This window comes from Pseudorasbora parva, chromosome 17 (genome assembly GCF_024679245.1).
Source record: "Pseudorasbora parva isolate DD20220531a chromosome 17, ASM2467924v1, whole genome shotgun sequence".
Lineage (NCBI taxonomy): Eukaryota > Metazoa > Chordata > Actinopteri > Cypriniformes > Gobionidae > Pseudorasbora > Pseudorasbora parva.
In genome coordinates, this window is record NC_090188.1 from 8,329,013 (window position 1) to 8,354,996 (window position 25,984).

The window sequence follows — 25,984 nt, forward strand, 5'->3', positions numbered from 1 at the left end:
AGTTTGGTCTCAATAATCTTTTAAAGGAAATGAACAGTAAATTAACAGTGACAGTAAAGACATTTATAATGTTACAAAAAAAACTTTCATCAAAGAATCCTGAAGAAATATATATTACGGATTTTAAAGCAAATATTAAGCAGCACAACTGTTAACACTGATAAATATAAGAAATGTGTCTTGAGCATCAAATATTAAAGCATATTAAAATGATTTCTGAAGGATCATGTGACACTGAAATATGGAGTAATAATGCTGAAAATTCAGCTTTGACATAAGGAATACATTACACATTTAAATATATTCAAATAGAAAGCAGTTATTTTAAATTGTACAAATAGTTCACTATATTTTTACTGTATTTTGATCGAATACATGCAGCCTTGGTGAACATAAGGGACTTCTTTCAAAAACATAAAATATATTTAAAAAATATATAGACCCAAACTTTTGAACAGTAATGTACAGTGTAAAATAAGAAATAAATTCACAATTGTAACATTTAAAAATCACACTGTGAGATATACGTAAGTCACAATTCAAATAAACAAAGTGAGGCAAAGTTATGAGAAATAAAGTTTTTCACAATTACATTATTATTTCATTAGAAAGCATGAATGAGATTCCATATACAGTAGATATTTCAGTTTAGGAGGAATCTAAAATGAGTAGTTCACCTGAAAATTGTAATTATCTTGTTATTTACCCAAAACATTATAAATATATACATATATGTTTCACTATAATCTAACAATCTTCACTATAATAAATCATACTGGTTTTGGACAATGCAAAGGTAAATGATAATTGAGTTTTTGGGTGAATTACTGCTTTAAATTAAGTGCTTTTACAATGTAAAATAAACCCATTGAGAAGAGAGGGAAAGCTACCGGATCTCTCTCCAGGAGTTTGTGCGAGAGCGAGGCACCTGAGTCGGCGTGAGAGATGGAGCGGGGGGTTAAGATTTGTGTTTTGACAGATGACCCACGACAGTTCTGCGTGTTTGATATCTGTTTGCGCGTAAATGTCAGTAGCATTGAGAACTCTCCACACCCACTCACTCACTTAGCCCGAGGCCCGTCGACTGAGCTGACACACTGCGTACACGCACGTGTGTGTGTGTGAGGGAAGATAAGCTTTAAGCTCTGCGTGTGGCTAAGTGTACGTGTCAACATCGTTTTATTTGAACATACTAGTGTGACGTGTGACACTATTGAGGGTGTACGTGTTTCAAGTATCTAATTCTCAACACAAAGGCCTCTTGTCTTTTCTATAGTGCTTCCTCAACTTTTCCAGCACTGATGTAGGAAATAAGGAATGGAATGCCAAAATCAATCACATCCACTTGGAACTTGATGCTGACCGCCACATTTAGACAGGACAACTGGTCTAAAGTCATCACTGTCTTCTTATTCCTGACCTTCCTGAGACGACTGATAGATCCGTGTCACAACGCTTCACATCTGACACGCTCATGAGTTAATATGCATGCAAATGGACACCAGAGAGCGATAAATGGATTGAGAGAGAAAATATGAGCTAGCTGGATGGATGGATGGATGGATGGATGGATGGATGGATGGATGGATGGATGGATGGATGGATGGATGGATGGATGGATGGATGGATGGACGGATGGATGAATGGACGGACGGACGGATGGATGAATGGACGGACGGACGGAGCTGGTGCAAGCTGTTAGAAAATCGGGAACATTGTGTCTAAAGATCCTTAAAGCCACAATATGTCATTTTTTGCCACTAGAATTCACCTATTAAAAACAAAGGCATAGCTTGATGACGCCTGGAATTCGCAGAACTTTCATTTTGCCACAGACGACAGCGTCCGCTGCTTCCAGTCATTGGATGTGGGGTAAAGCAGTACTGTTTTGTCATATTTGAGACTGTTGAAAGCTATGTTATAATATTATTCTGTGCGTTCGCTCGGCGGTGACAATCAGACACTTTGTTGCACACTGCAGTAAGCTAGATCGATAGGCATGGTGAAAACATGGTACTCGCTGTAAATCATGAAAACGTAAATCAAAGACTAACTGTGTTGAGCTATATAACAAAGATTGGTGGATGACTGTGGATGAATGTATCCCAACAGTTATTCACATATCTAAATAAAACACATAATATTTTAAAGAGTTGGTGCTTCCATGGTTTCCAAAATAAAAATGGAAATTAAGGATAATGCGGATATGATTTCACAGGTAGCGGACAGACATGGTCCGTGTCCTGGTTAAAATTGCTTATTTCTCTGGATTTAAACATTCTTGGAAACATTTGGGATAATGTAAGTACACAATCAATAAAATGTATAACACTGTTCTAGTGTTTTTTGGATATTTCAATACAAAAATCTTACATATTATGACTTTAAAGGTGCGGTATGCAGGACTGACAGGTTGAGGACATTCAAGGAGCGAACGCAATTGAGTTGATCTATCCGTGTTTTAATATACTCTCGTTCATAGAGATTTTTAGATGGATCCTGCGCAGACCAAAACAAAAACAGACATTCCGACACAGAACGCACATTTCAAAGTAGAAAAACTGGCTGTAGCTGTTAGCATGTAGCATGTTTAACATGTTTCCTACATATCTGCAAGCAAATTATGGTATTTTTATGCTTTAGTTAAAAAATTACAAAAAGACTTACATACAGCACCTTTAATATTAATTAATAAATAATTAATTCAGTAAGAGCAAATCTTTAAACTTTTGGTTTATAATTTGTTGTAAAAATGGCTTTAAAGTAGCTGTTCTTCTCTAATTCCACTTTAAATTCAACACAGACAGAAAAACACAGAAGCACCCACAAATTCCTCAGAGCCTGTAGTGTGTTGGACACATTGAGTAAAATAACACAGGAACGAACGGCCGGTGATGGATCTCAGGACGAATGACCTTTCGCGGGCCCTCTTACTGAGCAGGTCACAGCATAAACCTATCACTATAATTACAGGAATATTCCAGCGAGAGTTCACAGGTGTAAACGCTGCTTCCCCTATAATTATTGTCTAATTACTCAACACACACATTCTATCACATTTTGTCAGCCAAATTGCATCTCTCTCTCTCTCTCTCTCTCTCTCATTCTCTGGAGATTCTTTTATGTTTACACAAATCTTTTTTTGGCCTGCGTATATTACTGTTTTATTGGTTTCTATCTAAATATTACCTGGCTGTGACTCAAAACCTAATAACAGTACATCCTGTCTAACATGCTAATGAGGCCCAAATATGTTGTCTACATAGGCAGCTCACTAGGTTGTGTGCCAATCCATCTGGATGAATCTTATGAAAAAATTATCCTGGACATGTCCAGGTTTGTAATTGAGAATAATGGAAATTACAAACACATTAAAGCTAGTAAAGAATTTGAGAGACCTTCTCTAAATTGAGAATGAAAATAAATAAATAAGTAACTGTAAATAAACAAATAAATACAAAATATTATATTCATTTGAAATAAAATTGGAAATAAAAAAATATGCATTGTAAATAATACAATTAATATTCACATTTTGTAACACCCATTAAAATACTACTGAATTAAGTACAAAGTAATATGAATGTAGGAGTGTGTACTGACTGGTGGTGCGTCCTCCATTATATTAGTGCTGTAGGGGAGGTTGGTGAAGATGGGGTCCATATCTTGGATATCAGTGATTGTAATTGCCAAATTAGCCAGGCTAGAGAGTGGACGGCGTTTATCCTGGTCCTGTTAAAATAAAAAATATACATACTTTATTTGACTTTGTAATGGAAATGGCTCCACACAATTTGACAATGTAGAGCGTTTTCTAACCGTGGCATTAACAGTAAGCTGATAGCTGGTTGTCATCTCGTAGTCCAGCGCTCTTGTCACAGTAACGATTCCTCTGGCCCCATCAATGGAAAAGAACGGAGAGGGCGGCTGGAAGGAGAAGAGCACACTACCGCCCACGCCTTGATCTGGGTCTGTCGCGTTCACCATGAACACTGACGTCCCGACTGGAATGTTCTATACACACACACACACACACACACGGAGACAACAATGATACACGTGAATAAAATTATACTTGCATGATGAGCATTATTTAATGCTGTGTTTAAGCACATTTCAGATGATGAGTGACAGCTCTTGTCTCTGTCATTTCACCTGTCAGTAAGTGACACACGTCTGAGATGATCAGACCCCTGCTGTCACTGAGACACGATGCAGTCCGTCAGCACCAGAGAGAACGCACACACACACACACAGGCTAAAATGCAAGAGGAGCTTTTTTTCACACACTCACTAAGTTAATACATTATCTTTAAGAATGGGGTCTAAATGGGTCAATCTGATCAAAACTGGTCCTTGTCCAATTTTACTCTAAAACAAGTCAGTCTGAAAAGTATATCTTGCAAAAATAATGTACAAAAATATATATATAAAAAAAATAATTTATAAAAAATATATGTCCTCCTTTATCTATATATTAAGTAATTTTGTAAAAACAATACTGTAATATAAATGTATTATATATATTTGTGTGGCCTTTATTAGCTCAAGAACAGTTCGTAGAGAGCTTCATGCACTGGGTTTCCATGGCCGAGCAGCTCATCCAAGCTACATCACCAAGTGCAATGCAAAGCGTCAGATGCAGTGGTGTGAAGCATGCCGCCACTTGATTTAAGAGCAGTGGAGACGTGTTCTCTGGAGTGACGAATCACTTCTCTGTTTGGCAATCTGATAGACGAGTCTGAGTTTGGTAGTTTGGTTTGGAGTTTGAGAACGATATTGTTGGACTGCATTGTTGTTTTTCAGGGGTTGGGCTTGGCCCCTTAGTTCCAGTGAAAGGAACTCTTAATGCTTCAGCATATCAAGACATTTTGAATAATTCCATGCTCCCAACTGTGTGGGAACAGTTTAGGGACGGCCCCTTCCTGTTCCAACATAACCGTGCACCAATTCACAAAGCAAGGACCATAAAGACATGGATGAGCAAGTTTGGTGTGGAGAAACTTGACTGGTCTGCACAGAGTCCTGACCTCAACCCGACAGAGCGTAGACTGTGAGCCAGGCTTTCTCATCCAACATCAGTGCCTGACCTCACAAATGCGTCAAAAGAATGGTCAAAAATTCCCATAAACACACTCCTAAACCTTGTGGAAAGCCTTCCCAGAAAAGTTGAAGCTGTAATAGTTGAAAAGGGTGGGCCAACTCAGATTAAGTTTACAGATTAAGAATAGAATTTCATTAAAGTCCATGTGCATTTAAAGGTAGGCATCCCAAACCTTTTGGCAATATAGTGTATATCGGCCGATAGCGATATGTTGGCCGATATATCATGCATCTCTAAACATTGATATAAGAAGTGTTTCTTGAGCACCAAATCAGCATATTAGAATGATTGGGGTTTTTGATCAAAGAAATGCAGCCTTTGCAAGCATTAGAAACTTCCTTCAAAAACATTTAAAAAACATACTGACCCTAAACCATTTAACACCATCAATACATACAGTATATATACATATCTACACTAGACAAATGCAACTCTTAATGGAATCGGGAATGCAACTATTCATTAGCCTAGAAATCTAGACGCACCCTAGCCGCAGCAAATCTAATCTGCCGCGAGTGTCGTCTAGCAACTCTCAATAGACTTCTGAGCTGTAAACTAAACTCTGGTCAAGCCAATCACATCGTGTATAGAGTCGGTGGGCAGGGCTTAACATAATGGCGGCCGAGTTGCGCTTTCGTGTTACTAGTAAACACAGAAGCTGGCGAACGGCGGTCTTTCGAATGCCGACTCTGAAAGACTTGGAGTTAAGTTTTTCTCTGAGAAGAGAACGGCACTGAAGTCATTCTTAAGAAGGGAAGATTTTTTCAGAGTTTTGCCAACCGGATATGGCAAAAGTTTAATCTGTCAACTAGCTCCGTTTCACCTTCGTTGCTCTGGTTGGTTGTAGCGCTATCCTATCGCGTGCAGAGGGAGTTTGAAAGACAACCGTTTATCTGCCCCTCGGATTGAGCCCTGTCAATGGTGAGCTTCCAGACCAAACATCTTGATGTGGGTCTGGCTTGTCAGGCTAACTATTCATGCTTATATATTCCATTTACATATAAAGCTGTATGTCACCGCATTACTTCCAGAATCCCCCAGGCCACAGAAAGAGAGAGCAAAGAGAGAAAAAGGGACACTTCCTATTCCAAAACAGTAAACCAGAGTCTTCCTGAGAGAGAGAAGTTGTACTTCAGCAAGCACTCACTCTTTATCTCTTTCAATAAAACAGGAGATATCCATCCTTTGAAAAGAAGGGATTAGAAAAGATTCAGATAAACTATTGGAGAAAAAGAAAGCATGAGAGGTATAAAGGACAAAGATAAAAGAGAGAGAAAAGAGGATTAGAAAAAAGGGGGAATCATAAGAAGGAATGAAGATAGATGTGGACAGTGAATTCTTGCCTCGACCTGATAACATCCTCTCACACTCTCACTGCTCAGCTGCCCTCAGTTCCTCCACACTAAAGTTCAGGCACCTCCACTGAGGAAACTGGACCACTTATATTATTGTTCAAATTAATAATTGTGATCATGTATATGTAAATACAGATTGCGAGTTTTAGCTATTTTAGCAAGTCAGTGCCCTTTATCTCATCTATTGAGACTATTTCATTTTCAAATACCTATTTGTTGTAATCATCTATGGGGGGGGGGGGGAAGGGTTGATCTGAGAAAGAATTTAGTATTTGTATATATTTGAGGTTTGAATATAAAATAAGAAGAATGAAGGAAGAAAAAGAATGCACGGGTGGGAGAAAGAGGCATATCTAATAGTATTAAAAACCTCAAATACAGCAGGGACTCCCCAGCCTCTTTCAACTGCAGTATGTTAGAGAAGATTATTCCCAACCCAGGAAGACAGAAAGAAGGAAAGGGGAGGAGTGAAAGGGGATACTTATTATTAGCTTTCTGGCTTTTATACTGTGGCACAAGTAAAATCAGTTTACACATTGGCAAAGGGTGAGATCTAGTTTCTAGTTTAGGTATCAGGCCTGGCTTCACACCTTCACATTCTACTTAATGTCTCTGAGCAAACTTGAACAGTTTAACTTCACACTAATGTTCTCAAGCTCTATAATTATTATTATTATATTGCTAAATGATCGCAAGCCCCCTTATCAGCTCATTAACCCATTTGAAGTCTTCCCAGAGACTCTGTGAGAAGACGAATTAACTTGGAATATTTAGGATAATAGGGATTCCCCCATCATCAAGTGCTCAGTAACAAATCAGCATATATTATATCATCTACAGAAAAAAGACAATTATTTTGTAAAAAGGTTTCAATTGTAGTTAAAGTCAAGGCTCTCATGTACATCTGTATCTGATAATTCTTGTCAATATGACAACAACTTTTTTATCTTTGATTTTTATATCTGGGGGGTTTATTCAGCAAGGATGTATTAAATTGATAAAAAATTACAGTTAAGCTCCCTGTCCAGAAAAATAAATAAATAAATAATGGAGTCAATAGCCTCTACAACAGGGGTCTCAAACTCCCGGCCCGCGGGCCACTTGCGGCCCGCTGTATGATATTTTGTGGCCCCCTACTTGACATCAAAGATTAGTGTTAGTGCGGCCCACGCGTTGCTTTGAAAACCATTTTTGGCAGAGTCGTTGCGTGTGCCGCGCTTTATGCCTCACTTTGTGTGTGTGTGTGTGTGTTTGAGAGAGTTAGCTCGGCCCTCTCTCATGCAGTATAATTGGTTGACGCCGCATGATTGACATGTTCAGACAGTCGAAATGAATGTGGTTTAACGGCGCTCAAATGGCCAATCAAATCAAAGTAGGCGGGATTTACATTCTCTTTTGGCTCGCACACATGCTCGCTCGCGCAGTCTACACACACACACACACACACACACACACACACACAGACGAGCATGTCAATCAATCGCATAATGTCGTTACGGAGAGAGAATATTCTTTCCAGTAAAATCACAAAACTAAATTACACACACACAAATGCACACAAAATGCAACGTTTCCATGCTCTTAATATACAATCATTGATGAACATTTAATGAAGAAAACTATGAGCGGATTAAAACTCTGAACATTTGAGACTATTTACTAAAAGTCTACTATTAGACCACTGAGGAACTCAAATATAAGCAGCTGATGTGCGTATTTATTCACTCATGCGAAAAACCTCATAGTATATTTGACAACAATTAATGCAAATATTGTTTGCAAATAGTCCCAAATTGATTATTTCCCAACTAGAATTAGCTCTAGAATTTCGTTCACTGATCTGTTTGACCTGGTTATGGCCTTGCTTTGAAATAGTCTATTATTTTAAATAAAAATAAAAACATTTATTATTTCATTATTACATAATGATTTAATTTCTATTGGCCATATTTATTAGTACACAATTACCATCACACACCTGCTGGTAATAGATAGGTGCGAAGGACGAAGGATAATCTCAAAAATATATTGGCAATATTTTTAAAAAAAACACGAGTAAGCAAGAGAAGCCATGTTCATGTTCAGAAGAAACATTAATGTTGAAGAACTGTTAATAATAAAGATTGAGAAGATTGGATCAGTTGTACTATTTTTTTTGTGTGGAAAATTTGGTTGCGGCCCAGCCTGACCCAGAGTCTACCTCCAGCGGCCCCCAGGTAATTTGAGTTTGAGACCCCTGCTCTACAAGAAAAAAAACAGGCGCCAAACGCAAGTTGCATAATGTAGAGAGTGTGTTAACTATCCTTATATTAAAAAATCATGAAACTATAAAGTAAAATAAGGCATCCCTTTGAGTTAACATTTCTTGGTTTATGCTTATTTCAGGTTAAAGTGCAATAATTCTGATAAAATATTTAAAAAAAAAGATACCTAAAATTGGGCTTGGATATATATTGATGAAACAATTTTGTGCAATATTAATGTTAAGGTGGATATTTAGTAGTGCTTCATGTTTTGCTATATCAATTTAGAATTTAGAAGTTTCTGTTTTTTTTTTTTTTTTTTTTTTTGGGGGGGGGGGGGATATCATGGTGCCGAGTGGAGCATAAGCTTGTTTGAGAAAAAAAATACAGTATGTTAAATGTTCTATATTGCTGTACTCGTTCAGCAATTGCTATGCTAATGTTATCAAAGTATTGCCATACCAATTAGCCAATATTGAAAATATTTAAAGACTTATTTAAATATATGAATTAGTGTACTCAAATATTTGTCCAATTCAAATGAATGAGTACAAAATAAAAATCTGCAAGTTCTGCTGACTTAAAACTTTATATTTCTTAACTTAAAAAATGTGATGTAACCGACTGCCTCAATTTTTGGAGGATTTATTTTTTCCTGAGGAAGAGGTGATCGGTTCACTCACACTCAGCACTTGAAATGAGTCGCACCACTGTCACATCACATTCAAGAGTGTCAAACAGCATTTATTGTTTAAATGTTGTAATAAAATTGACCAAAGAGTCAATCTGAGTTTGAAAACAGAGTTTGTGAAAGCTGAGTTCTCTCATCAAGAAATCAATATGTTCAACCCAGCTCTAGCTCAGTCATCATGAGTATTTTTGCACTCAAACTCAGTTAAACTGTTTTGGTTTTTTTTGTTCTCAACTGAAGCTTTCATGGCAGCATCTCATTTGATTTAGGGTTGGGCGGTGTCTACCAAATTGGCATCAGACGATGTCTACAGTGAAAAATTGCGATGGACGATCCCATCGGAGGGTTGAGTTTGAGTGTTAAGCTCTGTTAATGTGGCGCGCGTCTGGAAAAAGAGAAAATGCACACAGAGCTCAAAGGGCTCAAATGAAGTGCGTTTGGCTTTAGATAAAACTTCTAGAGGATATAGTGCTGAAAATCATTACCACAAACGGTCCTGAGTGCTTATGGTGTGATCCGCACCTCTGTTCTGACACTGCTCACTTCAACCAGAAACAGGGAAATGGTGCTACCGCTCTGTCTCGCGGTCCGGATTGAAACATGCCGGGATCACGATTAGGTTCGTCATTTAAATATCATTGGTTTAGTTTGCTGTTACTGGTGTTACACATTAGGGAAATAACGATGCCGGCTCAACATCTTGATGACTTTTGGCTATCTGCAAAAATATCACTAGTAAATTAATATCTTAATAAATAATTTAATAATAAATAATAAATTAATAACTGCTTTCAACTAATTTTATTTTTTTAAGTAAATTTAAATAGCAAACCGTAATTTTAAATTCTAATCATATTTCACAATAGTGGTGTTTTTACTGTATTTTTGAAGAAGAAGAAGAAAAAACACAGCCTTGGCAAGACAATTCTTTCAAAAAATGTAAATATCTTACTGACCCCAAACATTTCAACGGTAGTGTATGTAAAGAAAAGTAAATTATTGTAATAATGAATACAATTTCGTAGATGCTTTTATAAATGATTCTACAACTTCTCAATTATATTAATTTTACTTGTAAATCACATAAATATTTAAGAAAACAAATACAATTTTACATCTGTAAAATCAAGGGCATGGATGTAGTTTAAGATTACAATCAGACAGAATGACGTAAGGAAATTCATCACTCATTTTGCGTTAAACTGTTTTCACAGTCAGGCTTTCAGCATCTGCTGCTAAATGGAACGCATGCGGTTTGAAGTTTGAATGTGCAGCAGATGTCCTGTCACTGCACCAAACACTGATGACAATATTTGCATATTCTGATGTTTTACTTCACAAATAATTTGTTCAATCTACTCTGTTTTAAACCTTACCATTTCTCAAAACAACAAGTGTGGAATCTTATTTTCTATCAGCTGTGCATAAATATAAAATCGAATATATAAGGCACAGTTTCCCACAATTCAATTTCACATGCATAAACATATCTTGTATATGACATTTTCAGCGTAACTTCCTTTCTTGCCATTTTTGCCCCACAAGCACAAAAGTGAAAACTCTGCTTTTCAGAAAACAGGGGACAAATATTGCTTACAACATAATGCAGATGTCAGTTAAAATTACAAAATCCACACAACAGACCATTTAGTCGAGTTTATGGACTAAATCCAGTGGCCCTCAGAGGTCTGCATCACTTCTAAAGTGGCCGGTTCACTGACCATTAGCTTGTGCGTCTCCATAGGGATAAATACCCTGACACCACAGAGAGACAAAAGCAAATGAACTCACTGAGCACTCATCATGCTACATCTCTAACTCACTAACATCCACACTGTCAACGATTAAATCACTGGAGGTTGACAAGGCTCTGTCAAGGAAATCTATAATACCTAGATCTACCCTCTCATCTACCATGCCTGCTCATAGGAACCAATTAAAAGTCTTTAAGCCAATTATATGAGCCATAAATGCCATGTGTATAAACACTATAGAGTAATAGAAAACTTAAATAGAATATGTTAATTATTTGTTGCTTGAAAAAAAATGTATTTGTCAAATTATTACAAGGCCAATACGGTGTTTAAAAATCATTGGTAAATTACATCAAATAAAATATTTATTTATTATATATTAAATAAAAAATGTAAAATTATGTTTCTTGAAAAAAATGCACACACCACATTGTCAAATTATCGTAACTGTCTGCGGTTCTTTACAAAGTTCCTTCCTTTGTGATCTTTTGATTTTGAAAGAGCAGTTTGGCGTTTCAGAAAAGCAGCTAAACTTCATTTATGACAACAATAAAGTTTTTCACGCTTAAACATGCCCAACTGTATTACATGACCTGCACTGCCATTATTATTATTATTATTATTATTATTATTATTATTTTATTTGTAGAAATAAAAGACAAAAGGGACAATACATATTATTGAACATTTTTCACAAATGTAAATATGCCAGATTATAGCCAAAGGCTAATTTCCATCTGCAGACCCCCAAGCAGGTAGATGTTACACATAAATTCACATAACTACATACAGACACACTATGCACAGGCTATATACTACGGAAGCCCTGAACGGCCATGGATAATATTTTTTTTCTGTGTTATGTCGTGATCACGAGTTAATTTTCTCGTGATCTCAAGATAACGAAAGTTGTTTTCTCGTGATCACGAGTTAATTTTCTCGTGATCTCGAGATAACAAAAGTTGTTTTCTCGTGATCACGAGTTAATTTTCTCGTGATCTCGAGAAAACAAAAGTTGTTTTGTCGTGATCACGAGTTCATATTTTCTAAGTTACACAACTGCGCCACGAGGTGGCAGTATAGAACCAATTAACTGATGGGGTGCGGTATAGCCTATCCACCATGTGTTGTACTGGTCCAGATTGAACGCGTTGAAGACCTTTCCCGATCACTATAATTTGTGCAGTACTGTGTGCATTAGGCAATTAATATAACTGAATGGTCTAATGTGATTAGTTTGCTATAATAGCGTTTGGTGCGTTACTAAACTTACTGTTAAACTCATTTTGATTTCACTATTCTATTTGCACCTTTTTGTGCATTAAAATGCCATTTTAATCAGCAGCCTAAATAACCGTTAGTTTGCCAGATTGTGTCACTCAATGTATCGCCTTGATGTGATGTATAGCCCATGTAAAGATGCATTGCAGCCTAATTTAAATCAGTGATAATGTGCAATTATAACGATTGTATTTTGTACGAGACTGTATTCACTGGATTAAACGTTTGTTTGTTTTTAGAAATATGGAGTATGCTACTGCACCGCTTTTTAATGGAATAAAGGCTAGAAGGAAGGATACTAATAACAAACAAATTATGTAATGTTATTTCAAACGAATGAGGAAAATAAAATGGGCTGAATCGAAACTAAACGATTTTTAGAATAGAACAGAATAATCTGCCATCCTTCTGAAGGATCCTTCTCTTTTGATCATTTAAACATGTTAATTACACAAATAAAATGTGTATTAAGTGAAGCAAAGATTTTGCTGAAAGATGGCACGGTTTATTATCCATTGATCAGATGACCGTGAAAGTTGTGTTCATTGCTACAGCAACCGTAGACTCTGGGTGCTGTGCAGTATTTCAGAATGAAACTCGTGATCACGAGAAAACAACTTTTGTTATCTCGAGATCACGAGAAAATTATGTCGTTATCACGAGAAAACAACTTTTGTTATCTTGAGATCACAAGATAATTAACTCGTGATCACGACATAACAAGACAGAAAAAAAAATATTATCCATGGCCGTTCAGGGCTTCCGTAATATACAGAGAAGAAAGGACAATAACAATTGGAAGTCGCTCATGCCACAGGAAATCTGACTTAAAATAAAAGACGTCTGATCGCTGTCGCTGAAAACCTTTCATGCTTGAACATCTCTTAACAATACACCACTTTAACAAGTTAATCACACTCTCTTGTTTGCCGACTTCCTGTTAAACAAAAAAAATTCAGTTATTGATTTACATTTTATACAACAGAAAAGGTGTTTTAGCAGCTTGGTGCCGCTCTCAGCGCGTTCTGTCATTAGTTCTTTCATGCCTATAGATTTGACAAAGGAAGGGGGCTGATTAAAGTTACACTTTGAAACACGTATGAAAAGCTGGCCTTTTTAGAGTTAAGGGCGAGCGGGGGAGTTAATACCGGTTTGGAAGAAAGTTCAAGTTTAGCCAGTTTGAGCACGAGTGAATGGCTGCGAGCAGCTTGCGCACTGAAGTTTTTCATTGATTGGGAGGGTTAATAGAGACATTGTGTGATAGACGAGGTGAGGAGCAGGTATGTTCTCAAAGTGAGGCTGGCTCTAGCCATAAAGGACTAATTTACAAGTCTGACGTGGCGTGGCAGCGGCAAGATCACGCAGTGCGCTAGCCTAAAGCCGTAAAACCCCTGCAGGGTACAAGCAGAGCTGGCCGACTGCTGCCAACAATACAGCACTGATTACAGCTACGCCCGCTAAAAGAACGGACCCGAACGCCCACTCTACACCAGCCAAAGGCCTCATGATTATACCTCTCTTTCCTTCTGCTTTTTTCCTTCGCTTTCTTTTTGACACTTTTGAAATGTCACTTTCCTCATTGACTTTCACTCCTTTACTAAATCGCTCTTTCTCCATCTTGTTCACATCGGCCGCCAACCGTCCCACATGATATAGTATTATTCTATATTATAGGAAACATAATTGATTAATAATTATATCCATACTATCCCTTGCATTAGTGTTTTACAAGCACTTTCAGTAATTTCACTATTAGCACTGTGAGCTTTCAAAAAACACTAAAATATGTTCATCTTAAAATATGTATGTACAGTCACAATTCTCTTGTTGTATCTGGATAGAAGCTAAACTGATGTGTGTGTAATAGTGTGTGACACTCTAGTATGACATTAACATTCATTTATTTTTTTACAACAGAGGCAATGATGTCTTATGTCAGTGAGTCACAATGTGATAGCTTTATATTATTATGCATCAAGAATTTTATACTACATGTATGAGAAGAAAAAAAAACACATAATTAAACACCTACTTTTTTAAATATACAGTATATTAAATGCAATGTATTCCTCTGCTGGAAAAGCTGATTTTCTGCAGTCTTCAGTTTCCAGAAACTTTTTTTTTATTATTAATTCTTGTCAAAAAACAAACTAAATTATTTAACAGGTAAAAACAAATGGAGAGTGTTACTAGTGTAACTTACATTCCAAAAAAGAAACTGAAAGAGTGCACTATTTTCTTGCTGAAGTTGGCAACCCCATCACTTGCACTCTTTCACTAATGCTGCATAGATTTACTGCAGACACTCACATTGCAGTTAAAGAGAACTGACGGAGAGACAGACAGCAGGTTGCCCTTCAAAGGACCTGAGGAGGGTTGGGAAAATACGTTCTACCAAATTATGCAAATTATAATGCAACTATACGTTTTAATCTGACGCCTACATCATTATGGGGAATTATGCAAGCGATTACATTATACTCCCCTTTGTTCACAATCTGCTCACTTGGTGTTTTGAAAATAACAATGAAATAATCATCAGATGCTGTGGAATTTCATCCTTAAGGCACCAACTATAAGTTAATAAATAGCGACGATATACAGTAAGACAATTCTCATGCATCCTAGTGGCATATTCACAGGACACACGCACAGATTCATCCCCCTCTATTTCCCCCTGAAAAATGGAATCATTTACCAAACGCCATACTTGTATTTCTCATCAGTATCTTTCTTACGTCCTGCGTTCCACCATCATCCATCAGAGAGATACCTCATATATCAGTGCTGAAATGAGCTAATCAATTATTTAACACCTTATCCAACCTGAACACAAGCACGACGCCCTTCAGACCAACAGTACAGTCGCGTGTATGCTTGTGCGTAGGTTTGGCTATACTTATGAGGGCCAATTGTCCTCACTTAAATAATGAAATTTTATGACAATTGACTAGTTAGGGAACTTGTGTGTGGGGGAGTATTAATACAAGTCTATATCAGAAATGTACAATAACCAATGCACAAAATATCATTACAAAATGAGACATAATATATTTGTCATTAAACTGTTTCTCTTCGGGTTTAGGGGTAGTTGTTCAGAATAGAAAACCTCATTAACCTGATATAAAATCAATGGAAGTCTATGCAAAGTAGTGAAATTAACATGTGTGTGTGTGTGGGGGGGGGGAGGTAAACCCCTACGTTACACACACACACACACACACACACAAACAATAACACAGAAAATGGTAAGATAAAGAGAAAAAATCCAGTGAGCGGCAGTTCTGTGGGTGAAAATGCATTGTTGACGCCAGAGGTCAGAGGAGAATGGCCAAACTGGTTCCAGCTGATAGAAAGGCAACAGTAACTCAAATAAACACTTGTTACAACCAAGGTGTGCAGAAGAGCATTTCTGAATGCACAACATGTCGACGGAGACGGAGGAGAAGAAGGAGAAGGAGTAGGAGTAGGAGTAGGAGTAGGAGTAGGAGAAGGAGAAGGAGAAGGAGAAGGAGAAGGAGAAGGAGAAGGAGAAGGAGAAGGAGAAGGAGAAGGAGAAGGAGAAGGAGAAGGAGAAGGAGAAGGAGAAGGAGAAGGAGAAGGATTTGGAACAGGAACTGTTAATGATAAAACTCACAGGGACCACTCGGGACCACTCAGAAACACCAGCATACGTCGTAGACGTCAACAGACAAACACTGAGGGGAAACTGAGGATTAATGCTGCCTTCATGTGCTATCGGAAGTTTCCTACTTCCCACTTCAGAAGCCGTGATTACGAGCTTGTTGTGTTCAGGTGCTTTGTTGTCGGAAAGAATGGAGGACGACAGGTTCATACTTTTGTGCGTCTTTGGAAAATGTTATTTTAACACTATAACCATTTCAGTCATTTCCTGGTCCCAGAAAATCATAGAATCACTGGCAAACAATAGCAGCACAACACAAAACCATATTGTTTATAATCACATTCACAATAAAGGCATAATGTAGACAAGATAAGGCTGCTTAAAGACTAAAGACTAAAATGGCAATAGCTTTCAGCCATACATGATCCTATTGTATAGCTACTTTTACCACACTATCTAGATAGTCAGCTTGCTCACTGGAATGATGGTCAACTAGATGTGATTTTCGATGCGTTTAAAATACACAATATGCTTAAAATGATTATTAATTTATGTAAATATGTACTACTTCAACGACAAGACGAGACAATTTCATTGTGGGGAAAAAAACGAACAAAACACCTGCCACAGCAGAAATTCGTCTACCATCTGCCATTTTTAACGGTTAGGCCAAGCCCATCACGGGAACTTGAGAACTTCCCAGTGGTAAACACGACATCAGAGGGCGTTCATGTGCAATTTTTACCTCGAAAACTTGTATTTACGATAATTCCGATAGCACGTGAAGGCAGCATAAATACACAGGGCTAACAAGGTGATTGACAAGACACAGCTGAACAGTATGAACTTAATGATAATGATGAGGGAGTAGTGGGAAAACTGGAACAAAGGAACATGCTACAGAACCAAAATCACAGCTGGCAGACTAAAGGCTTCAACATACTCCTCAAGAACAGAGAAAAAACTTCTCGCTCCCAGGGTTGAACTTGCCCTGGTTTGGGAGTTCTCGCGGCTTGTTCTCGACACATCGCCTCAGCAGAACTTTTTTCTTGCAGGTTTCCGAGAACTATTGTGTGGTTGGTCAGAGATTTAAAGTGGGCGTGGTTAATGCGGAGAAACGCAGATGTTCGGCACTTGCTTTTCTCGTGAAGTATGGAATGTACTGGCCAGAACAAACTTTGTTCTTGTTCTTGCCACCTCGAGAAAACGAACACATTTCTTTGTTCTTGCAGAGTATGTTCCAAGCTTAAACATGTAACATCCTGTCAGCTAAGAACAGGAAACTGAGGCCACATCCACACAAACCCAGAGCTTTCCCTATCTGTTTCTTAAAAAAATTCTGTAGACAAGGCATCGTTGAAACCACTGAAATCAACTGCCAGACCAGTATGTGGCACTGTAATTCTGCTACAGAGATGCACTAAAAACGGAGAAGAAAACTTGAGCATGCGATGTCTGACTAGGGTCGAGACGTAGGGAGATGACATTATCGTTTTGCAAAATATACCAATTAGCTGTACACACGAAATCGCGTGTTGTTTTTTAGATTTATCAACTCTGGGACCATTTTCAAAAAATAGCAGTTTCAGGCTGCCGGATCTGTCTTGACGAAACGCCAAAACGATACAAACTTTCCACACACGCCTCTGAGGCTACAATCCACACAGGCTCATTAAAATTGGACATTAGAAGACTGTAAAAATGTAGCCTGGTTTGATGAGTCTCAATTTCTGCTGCAAAATTCAGGTGATCAACAGTTAATAAATTATGTAAATAAATGCTTGTTAATTCATGATTTATGATCAGATCTCTGACTAGTGTCAATTGTCCAGTGCAGCGTCTTATCGACTACAATTAGTGACACTCATTTATATCACCTGGAAAATAAAGAGTCTTACTCTACATCAGGATGCTCCGTATTGATTTCTGTTCAGGGTTCAACACCCTCATTCTCTAGACCCTTATTAACAATGCCTTCTTTTGAGCTCACCACATCAGTCCTGGTCTTTCAAAACAACAAGCCTCAGCAGTCAAAAAACTTTTCATCCCAACTTTTCATCCCATATGTATCATAGATGTACTGAGCCCACTGATGTGCACCGGCTGACCTGCGACTGCATCGGCAAACACAGGAACAATAATATCATTAAGTTTCACTGACAAACACTACAGTTATGGGGCTCATCAACAACAATGGACGCCCTGTGTGTGGACAAAAATCCCTTAACATCAGCAAAACAAGAGAGTTGATTGTCGACTGCAGACGACACAAAGCAGATCGCCCTCCTGCACATCAGTGGTTAGAATGTAGAAACACTGCACAGCTTCCCATGGACCTTTAACACACTCACTTCTTGGTGAGGAAACACAACAGCATCTGCACTTCCTAATGAAACAAACTAAAATACCGGAACCTCTATTTGTACCCCACATCTGAGTCTAAGGGCACATACACAAATCACCTTCAAAATCTACTGTACCACACTACAGTCATTTTACATACTACGGCCCGGATTTACAAAACAGGGAAAATTAACATGAGACCGCAATCCCATAAAAGCGCACGTGCAAGAGAGACAGAGAGATATCTACTGACGATGCGCAAATTAAAGAACGAAAGAAAGAGGTGGTATATGATGGTACAAATACCTGTCATTTGACTACCGCTAACATTAGTAAATCATGCTGAATAATTTCTTTACTAATAATACTCTCCTCCAATAAATTTTGCATTTGAAATGGAAGCCGCTGAAAATGCATATGCAATAAGGTCAGCCACAAAAAAAATGTAACTTTGATCACTAGTTTTTCACTGTTTCTTTGTAGTAAATCCTTATTTAACGGCTTTACTTTTTTAATACAAATTCTTAAAACGGACCTATTTTGCCCCTTTTCACAAGATGTAAAAAATCTATTGTGTCCCTAGAACATGTCTGTGAAGTGTCAGCACAAAATACCCTACAGATCATTTTCATAGCTTATCAAATTTGTCCCTATTTAGGTAAGCAAAATGCAAATGAGCTGCTCATTTGTCCCTTTAAAGGGTTAGTTCACCCAAAAATTCTATCAATAATTACTTACCATAATGTCGTTCGACACCAGTAAGACATCCGTTCATCTTCAGAACACAAATGAAGTTATTTCTGTTGAAATCCAATGGCTCAGAAAGGCCTTCATTGACACCAATGTCATTTCCTCTCTCAAGACCCATAAAAGACACTAAAGACGTCGTTACAAAGCCCATCTCACTACAGTGGCTCTACAATCATTTTATTAAGCCATGAGAATAGTTTTTATGTGCAAAAAAAACCTAAATAACCACTTCAAACAAAGTTTTTGAACGGATTCAGATCGGCAATGTCACATGATTTCAGCAGTTTGACACGCGATCCGAATCATGAATCAATACACTGATTCATAGCCGTTCAAAACTTTTTTGAAATCGGCACATAACTATACCGCTTGTTTTTTTTTGTGTGCACAAAAACTATTCTCGTCTCTTCATAAATGCAGAGTAACTTCCATCTGATGAGGTCAAAACCAACGCGATCATAGATATATACCATGTAGATTCCTCATTCGATCAATCTGCGCAGGCACAAATAAGGGTCTATATGTGTCTATGATCGCGTCGGGTTTTGACCTCATCAGATGGAAGTTACTGCCGATAGGAAAACTTGATGAGACTTGTCGGGATATGAGGTAAAAAAAATTACATAAATAATGTTTGGTTTCTCACAGAAACTGATTGGTTCGTGTCTTAACAAATCAATGTGTCGTCAGGAGCAGCAGGGTTTTTGTGCACATTGCCTAAGCATGTTATTTTTATGTTTTCCTCTCATAGAATTGTTAACTATTCACCCCATTATATGACAGCAACAGTTGGAGTTAAAAAGCTTCATTTGTGTTCGACTGAAGAAACAGACACACCTACATGTTGGATGCACTGGGGGTAAGCAGATAAACATCTAATTTTCACTTTTGGGTGAACTAACCCTTTAAAACTGGAGAACGTCACAACCAAAATGTCAGTAGCGGTCAGTGTTCAGCCTTGCAGTGTTCAAACCAGAGTCGGACACTGATGATGAGACTCCAACTTTTAGAATGCAACTGGATGTTTCTGAATGGTTAGTGGATACATTTATGTGAACATTTATGTTAAACCATCATGAACTATCGGGGTGAGATAGTTCACCCCATGATTTACTCACCCTCAAGCCATGCTATTCTTATGTATTTGACAAATACAAACAGAGTTATATTAAATATATATGTCCTGGCTAATCCAAGTATTATAATGGCAGCCCAAAATTTTAAGTACAAAGAAGTGCATCCATCATTATAAAAGTAAATCCACTCGGCTCCGGGGGTTAATAAAGGCCGTCTGAAGTGAATCGATGGGATTGTGTAAGAAAATTTTTGAGCTGCTATTCACTGCCATTACAAAGCTTGGAATAGCCAGGACATTTTTTCATATAATTCCACTTGTATTAGTCTGAGAGAAGAATGTCATATACACTTAGGATGGCTTGAGGGTGAGTAAATTATAGGATAATTTTCATTTTTGGGTGAACTATCCTTTTAATCAAAAAATCTTTCAGAAACAACTTTTGTGCAAAACCAGCGTTAAACTGTGAGGACCTTGCCTCCTCATTTCAGAACACCACTGCATGCCACTGGTTTCTACGTGCTCTAATTGCTTTTTTTTTCTAATAATCATAAAAATACAACATTTATAATGTATAGAAATATTATAATAAATCAATTACTTCCTGTTTGTTTAGGAATTGTCAATAAAACCTGTGTGAAAAGTATAGAGGGGGTTTGAGAAAAAGAAAGTGGACTGAAAAGTAGCATTAAAGTGGAATTCACATTCTCATTCACATTGCATCTAAATTGCCCAAGATCTGATTTTCAATTTTTTCATTCTGACTCTCATATATATTTTTTGGACCTCATCCACTTTCCTGAACATGACGAGAACAGAGCAGAGAGAGGGAGAGTGAAAGACGAGTAATGAAGCAGAAGAACAGCTCTCCTCTACTTGATAGAAATGGCTCATAACGGGAGGGGCAGCACATCTCCACCCTCCTTTATTCCTTCTCTCTCATCCATCTCTCCTGATTCTCCCAATCAAAACTTACACTGAGCGCACATGCAATGGTATGCCACAATTCATAGGGGCTCCCAGCCACCCATGAGACGCAACTCCGCCCACATGAAGTGACATCATGCGCAAGCATTTGTATCACTGGGGGAGAGACTGCTTTAAAACAATCGTGATCACAGACACAAACTTATAACAACGTCTTTTCAAGTGTCCCTATTGTGTTTGTCTAATAGCTTACATTGAAAATGCAGTGAAATTCAGTAAAAAAAAATCGAGAAGCACAACAAAATATTTAAATATCAAAGATCTTCTCCTCGCTTATGTTTATTAAAAAAACGGTGCCTGAAGATGCATAGCAACACATTTGACATCACTGGGATCAAACACCATTGCTTCTGGTGTGTTGCATGACCATTTACAATGTGGCAAGATTGAGAAAAAACACAAATAAGAATTTTCTTTTTAAGAAAAAAAAAAAAAAAATCACATTTAAATAACAAAATCAAATTTAAAATGGCCTGAAATGGCAATTATATATTTGGAACAACATGAGGGAGAGATATCAAATGAGATACTAACAAGTGTAAAAACAGCTCTACGCAAGCAAATTCAAACAAATAAATATATTATACTTTTTTTTTCATACTTATTTATTTTGAGCATTGATATAAATGACATAAATAATAAACTAATGTATTAAATAATTTAATAATAATAATAATAATAATAATAAACAAGCAGCATTTGAGCGGGGTTCAAGCATTTAAGGGCGTTTAAGCACTGAGGCATTAAAGACATTACGTTTTATTTAGCAAGATATTAAACACTGAAATAATAGATGAAAAAGTCAATTTACAGCCAATATAGGCAATTTACCATAGGAAATGCATGGTTTTTAAAGCTTTTTAACAGTTATAGCGCCACCTATAGTCCGATCTCTTTAAAACTTTGCATGCTTCATCAGCATGTCATGCCACATATGCCCAACAATTTTCGTGAATTTTTGAGCTTCCCTTTTGGGTTAGCGCCAACTAGTGGCTGATTTCTTTCAAAATTCTTACAGACCTCTAGGACCATGAGTCAAACATGTCCACTGAGTTTCGTTCCGATCGACCTCCGTTAACCCCATCTAATAGGTGCTCAAAATTCATTGGCTGATGGCGGCCATGTTTTTTGAGATACACCAATGTCCTCATAGACTTATATAGTAACTTGGGCCAAGACACTGCATACCAATTTTCAGGTCAATCGGACAAGCGGTCGTTGTTTTTTTCACATTATAGCGCCACCAACTGGTCAAACGTCGCGATTTTTTTATCGAGACCAATAATTGAGCCCATACAGATGTGTTCCAAGTTTGGTGAAGATATCTCATTTCCTTCTTGAGTTATAGCCTTTTTAGTAAAATAGGCTCCTCCCACAACATTCTTTTTCCACCCCTTAGCAACCGTAAATTGAAATTTCAACTTTTTCTCAATGAATATTGATTTTCAGACAACAGAGAACATTTTGGCACTGGTTTGGTTCTGATTGGGCAAAAAACCAGGGACTAGTTCGCAAAAATAAGTTTTTAACATAATTGCAAATATTGAATTAATGATTTGACTGACAGCAATGGTTCTAGAGGCAAAGTTGTTCAGTATGAGGAGATCTATCACATGATATGCATATTTTGTGGATGGGTGCCACTCCACGTGATTACAGAGTCATACAAATCTTTAGCGCCAACTAGTGGCCGATTTCTTTCAAAATTCTTACAGACCTCTAGGGCCATGAGTCAAACATGCCCATCAAGTTTTGTTCCGATCAGCCTCCGTTAACCTTGTCTTATAGGTGCTCAAACTTCATTGGCCGATAGCGGCCATGTTTTTTGAGATACGCCGATGTTCTCATAGACATACATGGGGTCTTGGGCCAAGACACTGCTTTCCCATTTTCAAGTCAATAAGACTAACGGTCAGGTGGTTATACCCCTTTTTATGTTTTTTTCATGTTATAGCGCCACCATGTGGCCAATCGTCGCGATCTTTTTATCGTGACCAAGGACTGAGCCCATAAATATGTGTACCAAGTTTGGTGACGATATCTCATTTCCTTCTTGAGTTATAGCCTTATTAGTAAAATAGGCTCCGCCCTGAACATCCATTTTGACGCCCTTTAGCAAACATGAATCGAAATTTAAACTTTTTTTCAATGAATATTGATAGTCAGTCTCCAGAGAACATTTCTGCACTGGTTTGGTTCCGATTGGTCAAAAAACCAGGGACTAGTTCGCAAAAGTAGATTTTCGACAAAATTCAAAATGGCGGACAAATTTTCATGACGGAAATGAAATCGGAGATATACGTTTTGTTCGTCATGGTCTCAGCTTTCCAATGATATAAGACACTTGACCCTTAGGAGCAATGGTTTAGGAGTTATGAGCCCTTTCGCGCTTTTGGTTGCTATAGCGCCACCTATGGGCCAATCTGGCTCATAATTTGATAACCTCTCCTCGATTTTTGGACTACCTGTTGACAAAGTTTGAAGTCTCTAGCATTTACGGTTTGGTCTGCACGATCGCTTTTACGGCAGAAGAATAATAATAATTAAAGCTGCAAGCAGCATTTAGCGGGGTTCAAGCCTTTAAGGCCTTTTAAGCACATAGGCATTAAAGACATTAAGTTTTATTTAGCAAGATTTTAAACACTAAAATAATAGATGGAAATGGCCATTTACAGCCAATATGGGCAATTTACCATAGGAAATGCATGGTTTTTAAAGCTTTTTAACACTTATAGCGCCACCTATACTCCGATCTTTGTAAAACGTTGCATGCTTCATTAGCATGGTATGCCACACATACCCAACAATTTTCGTGAAGTTTTGAGTTTTCCCTTAGGATTTATAGGCTTTTGAGTATATTTTGCCACGCCTCTTTTCTAATTGGCCCTGTTATAGCCTTTCAAATGCAAAAGTTCAACTTTTTTTTCAATGAATATTTATCTAGAGAGTCTATAGAATTGTACTAGACTGGTTTTGTTCCGGTCGGGCAAAAAACCAGGGACTAGTTCGCAAAAGTAGGTTTTTAACATAATTGCAAATATTTAATTAACAATTTGATTGACAGCACTGGTTCTAGAGGCAAAGTTGTTCAGCATGAGGAGATCTATCAAATGATATGCATATTTTGCCGATGTGTGCAACACCACGTGATTACAGAGCCATAAAACTCGTTAGCGCCAACTAGTGGCCGATTTCTTTCAAAATTCTTACAGACCTCTAGGACCATGAGTCAAACATGTCCACTGAGTTTCGTTCCGATCGACCTCCGTTAACCCCATCTAATAGGTGCTCAAAATTCATTGGCTGATGGCGGCCATGTTTTTTGAGATACACCAATGTCCTCATAGACTTATATAGTAACTTGGGCCAAGACACTGCATATCAATTTTCAGGTCAATCGGACTAGCGGTCGTGTGGTTATAGCTATTTTCATGTTTTTTTCACATTATAGCGCCACCAAGTGGTCAATCGTCACGATTTTTTTATCGAGACCAAAGAATGAGCCCATACACACATGTACCAAGTTTGGTGAAGATATCTCATTTCGTTTTTGAGTTATAGTCTTTTTAGTAAAATAGGCTCCGCCCTGAGCGTCCATTTTGATACCCTTATCTTTCGTGAATCGAAATTTCAACTTTTTCTCAATGAATGTTGATATACAGACTACAGGCAACATTTTGGCACTGGTTTGGTTCCGATCGGTCAAAAAACCAGGGACTAGTTCGTAAAAGTAGGTTTTCAACAAAATTCAAAATGGCGGAAAATTTTTAATGACGGAAATGAAATCGGAGATATACGTTTTGTTCGCCAAGGGCTCAGCTTTCCAATGATATAAGACACTTGAGTGTGGACCAAACGGTTTAGGAGTTATGAGCCATTTCGCGCAATTGATTGCTATAGCGCCACCTATAGGCCAATCTGGCTCATAATTTGATAACCTTTCCTCGATTTTTGTACTACCTATTGACAAAGTTTCAAGTTTCCAGCCCTCACGGTTTGGTCTGCACGATGCGTTTTTCGGCTGAATAATAATAATAATAATAATAATAATAATAATAATTAAAGCTGCGAGCAGCATTTAGCGGGGTTCAAGCCATTTAAGGTCTTTAAGCATTTGACACCTTTTGCATGAAAGGCTTTTAAGCACTGAAGGAATTTGAGAGATATCAGGTGAAATGAAGTGATAAACTGACAAAATGTGATTTTAAATATTATAATAGTGACTTTATAAAGTCTAAATATGAATTGATCAGGAGAGTGCAGAGAATCATACTGCTGTGGTTTGGTTCCGATCAGGCAAAAAACCTAGGACTAGTTTGCAAAACGAGGTTTTTAACATAATTGTGAATATTTAAATAAAGATTTGATTGACAGTATTGGTTATAGAGGCAAAGTTGTTCAGTATGAGAAGATCTATCATAATATATGCGATTACAGAGATGGAAAATACAATTTACAAGCAATTCACCAGAGGGAATACATGGTTTTCAAAGCTTTTTAACACTTATAGCGCCCCCTATACTCCGATCTCCATAAAACTTTGCATGTGTCTTCAACATGTTATGCCACATATACCCAACAATTTTCGTGAAGTTTTGAGTTTCCCCTTAGGATTTATAGGCTTTTGAGTGTATTTTGCCACACCTCTTTTCTAAATGGCTCTGTTATAGCCATCCAAATGCAAGAAATCAACTTTTTTTTTGATAATTATTGATCTAGAGAGTCCAGAGAATTGTCCTAGACTGGTTTGGTTCTGATTGGGCAAAAAACCAGGGA

At 37.6% G+C, this 25,984-nt stretch overlaps 1 protein-coding gene across 3 annotated transcripts in view; it reads right to left on the reverse strand.

The window, feature by feature from the left end:
- Positions 1-25,984, reverse strand: part of cdh23 (cadherin-related 23) — a 351,845-nt gene that overhangs the window by 197,097 nt on the left and 128,764 nt on the right. For all 3 annotated transcript variants that reach the window (XM_067422478.1, XM_067422477.1, XM_067422476.1), the window contains exons 7-8: positions 3,820-4,014; positions 3,604-3,732 (exon numbers count right to left, since the gene is read on the reverse strand). In XM_067422478.1, coding sequence (XP_067278579.1) covers positions 3,604-3,732; positions 3,820-4,014 — 324 coding nt within the window. The remainder of the gene's footprint in view (positions 1-3,603; positions 3,733-3,819; positions 4,015-25,984) is intronic.